Below are 8,182 nucleotides of genomic sequence, written 5' to 3' on the forward strand. Positions count from 1 at the left end.
TCTGATGCTAAGTTGGGGATTTGAAGCGTGAGAGTAGTGAACTCCTTTACGTAGTCGCTAATCGTACTCTTGTGCTTCAACTCCCTCAACTTCTTCCTTGCTTCATAAACCACATTCTCAGGGAAAAATTGTCTTTTCAACTCCCTTTTGAAATCTTCCCATGTGGCTATGTTGCAAGTACCCTTTTCCATATCTACGCACTTTCTCCTCCACCACAAAGTAGCATTATCAAAAAGGTAGAGAGCTGCAGTGCGTACCTTTATTGCTTCTTCGACCACCCCTTGGCCTTCGAAGTACCTCTCCATTTGCCATAGGAAGTTCTCCACCTCGCGAGCGTCCCTTACGCCCTTGAACTCCTTTGGCTTGGGGAGATCAATCTTTGTCGTCTCCCTTATAATGGTTGGTCGAGATTTTGCCTCCTCGAACCAAACTCGAACTTCCTCAAATAGCTTTAAGGAATTCTCAAGCTTCTCTTCGATTTGGAGCATGCTTTCTTTGAAAGCATCTAGTTCTCTCCTTATCATGTTCTATCCTTTGGAAACGTTCATCCATAGAGGATAGAACATTCTCCAACACAGAAACTCTCTCTTCTAGGAAGTTAGAGTCCTTACCTCTAGGCTCACTTGAAGAACGGACCTTCTTGCCTCCCCATTGAGAAGGAATAGCATTCCTTCTCCTTTGAGACTCAATATGCTCCATGATGATACTAGAAGCCATACCCACAAATCACTTGTGCTCCCTCTCGAACCTTGCTCGGATACCAAATTGTCACGGCCTTGGACACACTCCAACGCTACCGTGCCGGCACTCGGACTTACTCAACCTCTTGAGCTAAGACCAAGTCAGCCTAACCCTCAATACTTAGCAAGAAAGCTAAGAATACAAGAGAACACAAGAGAAATGAAGCTTTGGTGGAAGAACACTTTATTGTTCAAGTGTGGTTACAAATGATTCACACACACCCAAACTCTAACTCTCACCCCTATTTATATCCATCTACCTCCTCAATGGATGGTTAGGAATAAATCTAATCAACGGTTCAGATTAATCATCTAGAACCTTCTCTACAAATATCTATCCTACCACAACTCTCTAAATGTTTCTAGATTATTCCATACCACTCTTTATACTTCTATATACATCTACACTCTTCTAGAATACTTTATGACCTTCCAGAGTCTTCTAGAACCTTCTAGGGTATTTCGGGACCTAGGACATTCTAGAACGTTCCGAAACCATCTAGAGTATTCTCAAACACTCCAAAAAACTATACAAATACTGTTAAATCTAACATTCTAAAATTTACCGTGACAGTGCGTTGGAAATTTTAATATTATTGAAAACTTTAATAAATATTTTTGGAATATTATAAAAATATAAAGTTAGATAGTAGTAAAGTTTAGTACCGCTTGAGAAAATAATCATACATAATGTATACATAAAAGAAAGTATCAGAACCAATTTTTTAAGTCAATTTCAGTTAATTATTTTTTCTTAATAAATTATATTTTTCTATCTTACTCTTCACCTTGGTCAATTTTATAGTTATAAGGAGTAAAGTTTTAAACTGTTACATGATATGTTTATGATAACAGGATACATTACTAAAATCTAAGCTTTTGTTTATTGTTTGAGAGTTACTTGACGATTCAAAAAGTATTTATTTTAGTAAAAAGGGATTGAGTATTTATTGATCTGGCAAAATAATAAGGTTGATTTTTTGGAATGAAGTAGTAATTGTAAAAATATTTTGATATTTAAGTCAGAGAATTAGAGAGGTAGAGAATAAGTATTGGAATACAATGAATTATATCTGAAATATCGAACTCTTATTTTATAAGTAGTGTAAAATATTTTATCTTTGTGAAAAGAGTCCTACTTCATATAATTTTAAAAGGTGGCTAAGAGGTAAAGATGGTTTCGGACGGTTAGATTGGCAGAATATTTTTGAGCTTGTTATATTGGGCCCGTTAAGAATTTGGACGCTAGGTTCGGAACAGTTGCCTCCGAAAGTGTGAGGGTAAGCTTGTCTCCATATTGATTGAGTTTGGTTTTTCGTGTGTTCGACGTATGTTGGGATTTTTACTTTTTTCCTTTAAGGTCGTAATACTTTGTGTTTTAAATACTTTTGCGCCTTTTGGTGGGCCTTTTGGACCTTGGAGTAGGAGTGGCAAACGGACTTAAACCCGCCGGCCAACTCGCGTAACCCGCCAAAAAAGGCGAGTTGGGCTGGAAAATTGGGACCGCCAAATAGCAAAAGTCCGCCTAACTCGCATTGCTTAAACCGCATGCTTTGGCGGGGCGGGGTGGGCTTTCCCGCCGGGTTTAGTATTTTTTTGACAAGGTGTATTTTTACAATTTTTTTTGCCAAAATCCAACTTCCCCCAACCCAACTTACAAGAGAATGAAGATGAAAATTGAGTGTTTTGGATTATGTTTATTTTGTTTTAGAGACAATATTTATAATTAGAGGTAATGACCAATTCGGTACCCAAAAGATTCAAACGCTGACATTTTGGTACCCAACTATTGATATTGACAAAAAGGTACCTGAATGATTTAAAATTTTGCCAAGCGTGTCCAAGAGCTTGCCGGAACATATCTCCGGTGAGTACGATGCTTACGTGGTGGCCCGTTTTTGCTGACAAGGTTAGTGTTATATTAGATGGAATTTCTAATTTTAATTATTCTTATCCTACTTGGAAAATAAACTAAACCTAATTTGAACATTAGTTTTGTCCCAAATTAATTTTGCCCTAAAACCCAATTAGCATATACCAAGTTACTAGTTACTGAGTTACTATAGTTAGTGTCATAGTGTGTCACTAGTGAAAATCAAAGGTCACGTAGAGAGGGAGAGACGTTGGTCTCGAAGCTTGGCGAGAAGAAGAAGGATACAAGGCGAGAGGCATTATCGATTCAAGGGTAACGGTTCTCAAGTGGCATCGTGGGATCACCATTGTTCGCAAGGAGCAACCCTACGAAGAGGTACGTTCTGCTTCATGTTCTTTGTTTAAGTTCTGGTTTTTTACGTTTGCTGGTGACATCCTGTTTATTCATTGTATCTTCTCTCTACTATTTCTTAGATGGATCGTTTAGTTACGTTTGTGTATCATCACATGGGTTGCTTGAAAAAGGTTAGAGATGGGAATGTGATATACGAAGGGGGTTTAGTCACTGAGATACACAGGGTGAATGTGGAGACATGTAATTTATTTTTTGTTGAGGGGTTGTTTTTAGACCTGGGTTACCCTGGATATAATGAGGCGTATTGGCTAGAACCTGGTTTCGAATTAGGTCAGGGTCTTAGAGTACTAAGGACAGATGCTGAAGTGATGAGGATGTGTGAGAGTGCAATTAAAAACGACAACACTGTCCATCTCTACTTTGATCACCCTATTGATGCCAACCCTGAAATCATTAATGACGATGTGGTGTCTTCTGGTAGCAGTGAGAGTGTGGTTGAGGTCAATCCACCCGGTGATGAGAGGGAAACTGAAGTTGTGAGTGAGAAAACTGGCGAGGTTAATCAGTTGAGTAAGGCTTTAACAGTTGTTGTGAAGAAGACTTTGAATGAAGTTGTGACTGAGAAGGGTGTTGATGTTAACGAGTCGGAGGCCGGAGAGGGTGGTGTTATGAATGAAGATGTGAATCACAGAAATGGGGATAAAGAGACTGAGCAACCTGCAGCTCTAGAAAATGTTGTTAAGAGGGTGAGAAAGAGGCATCCAAGACCACCACCCAGTGGTTTATCACAAGAAAGGAGAGCTGCTGAATCTGAACAGCCTGAGGGTGATCCTCTAGAAGCTGAAACAGTAAATGAACAAACACATGAGAGGAATGATGATGATGCACATGTTGCCAATGAAGGTGCTAACAATGAAGAATCATTGGTGGATGAGATGAGGGCAAAGGAAGCAGCTACTCAGAATGCAGGAGGTAAAAATATTATTTCTTTTTTGTTATATAATTTTTGGATAAGTATTGGTTTTATGAATCCAATGATTATGATGCACATGTTGCCAATGAAGGTGTTAACCTTGAAGAACCAGTGGTGGATGACTTGAGGGCAGAGGAAACAGCTACAGAAAATGCAGCAGGTAAACATATTATTTCTGTTTTGTTACAGCATTTTTTGATAAATATTGCATGATGGCTGACAAGTATCACCTGATGTATTAACAGATACAGAAACACAAAGAAAGGATAGGACAAATTCAAGGAGAAATCATCCTAGGCCTCAACCATCTGGGCAGAGGATTGTACCTGGAAAGGATGATGAAGCACCAAGGGTAGAGGTGCCTAACCCAAACAGAGCAGATGGAGAGATGGGACCTGAGATGTACCAATACGAATCTGATGAACTGTATAGCCCTTCTGGATCTGATGATGAAGATGAACCTAGCTCAGATTCTATATCATGAAGACGATGGCAACTCACAAGGACGCACTGATGGCTTACACTGGACTTATAGCCCCAATACAAGTGAGTAGATTAGAGAAGGAAAAAAAAACAAGCTAACTACTGGGAGGCACAGTGGTGTGGTGATGATGAACATAACGAATTTGAAGTCAGAAAGTGGCAACATAGAGTCAGGGTGAACACAAGAGAGAGGACATGTTCCTGCAGAAAATGGCAGCTGACTGGACTACCATGCTGTCATGGCATTGCAGCAATCCAGAGGAAGAATGAGAAGCCTGAAGACTATGTCCATCACAAGCTCACCATCGAAGCATACAATAGGACTTACCAGTTTCACATCAATAGTATACCAAGCCAAGAGTATTGGGAGCACCATGAAGGGTTGCCTTGTCTGCCTCCTCCATACAAGAGGCCTATTGGCAGACCTTCCAAGAAAAGGAAGAAGGACAGCAGCGAGCAAGACTCTGGGAGCCAATACCATGCCAAGAGAAGATATGGCCAGATAACATGTCAAACCTGCAAGAGAGTAAGTGAAACAAGTTTATTATCTACTATCTACTTACATAATATTATTCAATGATACATAAACTATTTGGATACTGATTTAATTTATTTATTGCCTGGCTGCAAGGTTGGACATAATAGTAGGACTTGCCCTGAGAGATCAAATGGAGCAGCAGCTCAAGAAGAAGGAATTGATGAGGATGAAGCTAGAGAGCAAGAAGCTAACTGGGAGGAGACCATGGATGGAGGACCATTCGAAGAGGAAGACCCCCAACCTCAACAGCACCTCAAACTAGGGTTGCCAGCCATGATGCTTGGTCTAATTGTCAGATCCCAGCCACACCAACCAATGCTGCAGGACCAAGTACTGGGCCTGGGTCAATGTCACAAGGTCCTTTGGGTAGGCCCACTCTGCAAGCCCAATATTCAGCATCCTCTAGGCCACCAACTGTGACTAGGGAAACCATGGCAGCAGCAAGCCCAGCCACACAGAGCAGGTTCACAGGCTTCATGCCCACCCCATCCTTGAAGAAGAAAAAGCCTTCAGCAAGCATCAAGAAGTGATAGCTTTCTTTCTTGGGTTTTCATTTTGTTTTTAGTTCCATGTTGGACTTGATGTAGATACTATGCAACTAAATTCCATTATGGCATGTTTAGTTTTTAGTTCCATGTTGGACCTGATTTAGTATTACTTGTTATCAACATTACTGTCATTATGCCATGATAGGTTTTTTGGGGCAAAACTTTTGTTATTTTGGGTCTGAGGTATGTTACTCTGGATACTTATGGAATATGTTTTCATGCTATGAGACATGTGTTTTTATACAGCTTCTGTTTATGCCATTTTTTCATCAATGGCTAACCTATCTTATATATGGCTTGCTCACAATTCAAAAGCAATAACTCAGTCACAAAAGACAAATAAGAGTGCATCCATTAATTCATCTCAATTACAATTAGGAGAACATTACAAATAAACAAAATTTCATTCCTAAAATCTTAAATTTGACCATACTTAGCCATACACAGCAGACTCAAATACAGATTTAACCCAAGCAATACACAGATAACAATCAACAAGAACTCAACCCTCTTCAGTTTCTCCTTCATGTCATTAACCACAGGAAGCACCATCATCATCCTATCCCTTTCCCGTCCATCACTACCCTCCTGGTTGATTCTGCTTTTCTTTTTTGGGTCTGCTATGCCCACCATGTTGCTATTCTCTGAAGAAACTTCTCCTTCCACACATTGCTCTTCAATTTCATCCAACCATTGAAAATACCCACAACGTCTTTGTGTGTTCTAGCATGGCACAAAAATTTCATGAATCAGAGAAGATCGGAAAGTAAATCTGAAAAGTGGAGAAAATAAACCCAGGAAGAATGCATCATTTCCTCACGTAACATCAACATTTTAACCTTACCTTCCACAGAGGGCAACGTAGAAACCATCTATCAGGATTGCTACTTGTCTTCGACTTCAACGGAACCACCGGAAGGGGACAAAAGCAACACCCATCGTAGATTTTACTACCAACTCCAGAACCACCATCAACGTCGAAGGCTATGGATGAGTGCTTTCTCACGGTTCCACCTTTTCCACGAGCCCTAGCTGCTTGCATCTTCCAGATTGGGATCATGCTCTACGAGAGAGCGAGGAGAGCAAAATTGGGTTTTAGGGCAAAATTAATTTAGGGCAAAACTAATGTTCAAATTAGGTTTAGTTTATTTTCCAAGTAGGATAAGAATAATTAAAATTAGAAATTCCATCTAATATAACACTAACCTTGTCAGTAAAAACGGGCCACCACGTAAGCATCGTACTCACCGGAGATATGTTCCGGCAAGCTCTTGGACACGCTTGGCAAAATTTTAAATCATTTAGGTACCTTTTTGTCAATATCAATAGTTGGGTACCAAAATGTCAGCGTTTGAATCTTTCGGGTACCGAATTGGTCATTACCTCTTTATAATTATGTTATTATGTTTATTTTGCTTTGGAAACAATATTTATAATTATGTTTTGGATGAAAATTTGGTTTATAATTATGTTTATTACATATTTATAATTACAAAGATTTTAATGTTTGTGAATATAAAAATTATAATTTGTTTATACTTTTAGAAATGATAGATAGTCGTTTTGTCGAGTTCCGTTTTGGGTTTACTCGTAAAAAATGGTTTGAGTCTAGGTGGGCCGTTTTGATATTTTAGTTTTGTGAATATCCGTTTCATTGGCCTTGGGGGTGATCAGTCCCCAGGATAGCCATTTTGTCGAGTTCCGTTTTGGGTTTACTTGTAAAAAATGGTTGGGCCTTTTTGGTGGGCCGTTTTGATATTTTAGTTTTGTTAACTTTGGATATCCGTTTCGTTGGCCTCGAGGGTGATCAGTCCCCAGAGTAGCTGTTTTGTCGAATTCCGTTTTGAGTTTACTCGTAAAAAATGCTTTGAGCCTTTTTGGTGGGCCGTTTAGGTCTCTTGGTGGGTCATTTGGAGTTTCTCTGGCCGCGATCATCTTGGCGAGGTCAGATTTTCAGAATCTGCTACAGTTTCTGCGTCTCCCGCGATCGTGATTCAGGATTTTTAATCTGTATTCTTTACGGGAGGTAGTTCGAAAAATCGCTTCGTCGATATGTTCTGACTGGTAGCATTCATTGGTGACGACTCTGCCTTCTAAGGACTGCACCCGATGGCGTAGCTCTTGAATTATTCGGTTCATGTCTTTGCCTAGGCCGGTGAATAGTCTGCTTCCGTTAGATTAGCAGTCGTTTCTCCGTGAGTGTTATCTTAATTGGCTGTGTGTTGTGTGGTTTTGGACCACGCTGGCTACCCTTCTATGGGTTGGATTGTCACAGGTTTGAATTGATTGGGTTGATCGTGAGGTCGGATTTTAGGTGATCAAAAGGCTGCTCTTCGAGAATGCCCACCATGCTGTTAGGATTTTAGTGGATCCCCACAAACGGCGCCAATGTTCAAAAGGGTTACCTGACGGATCAAAAAGTATTTGTTTAGGTGAAGAGAGATTGGATACCCGTTAGTCCGGCAAGATACCAAGGCTAGTTTAATGAATCGTACCTAGGAGAGGAGCTGAGCTCTCCTTTTATAAGTGATGTAAGCTATTTTATTCTTATATTTGTGGAAGATGGTCTCACTTCATATAATTTTGGAAGGTAAAGATGGTCTCGAGTTGTTAGGATGGCGAGAATATTTTTGCACCGGTTATATTTGGCCTGTTAAGAATAAGAATATTGAG

General features: G+C 39.9%; 1 protein-coding gene across 1 annotated transcript; it reads right to left on the reverse strand.

Annotated features, from left to right (window-relative positions):
- On the reverse strand, nucleotides 5,843-6,706 carry LOC110264464. Its single transcript, XM_021106660.1, has 2 exons — nucleotides 6,354-6,706; nucleotides 5,843-6,232 (listed from the first exon to the last, which is right to left on the reverse strand). Exons 1-2 carry the CDS (start codon nucleotides 6,567-6,569, stop codon nucleotides 5,927-5,929), a joined length of 522 nt encoding a protein of 173 aa, XP_020962319.1. The 5' UTR covers nucleotides 6,570-6,706; the 3' UTR covers nucleotides 5,843-5,926.

This window comes from Arachis ipaensis, chromosome B07 (genome assembly GCF_000816755.2).
Source record: "Arachis ipaensis cultivar K30076 chromosome B07, Araip1.1, whole genome shotgun sequence".
Lineage (NCBI taxonomy): Eukaryota > Viridiplantae > Streptophyta > Magnoliopsida > Fabales > Fabaceae > Arachis > Arachis ipaensis.

What these genes read in the sequence shown, in the direction of transcription:
- LOC110264464 (XM_021106660.1), bottom strand. Translation starts at nt 6,569, where the DNA reads ATGATCCCAATCTGGAAGATGCAAGCAGCTAGGGCTCGTGGAAAAGGT. An exon ending in TACGTTGCCCTCTGTGGAAG is followed by an intron (nt 6,233 to 6,353) that starts GTAAGGTTAAAA and finishes GTGCCATGCTAG; the next exon opens with AACACACAAAGACGTTGTGG.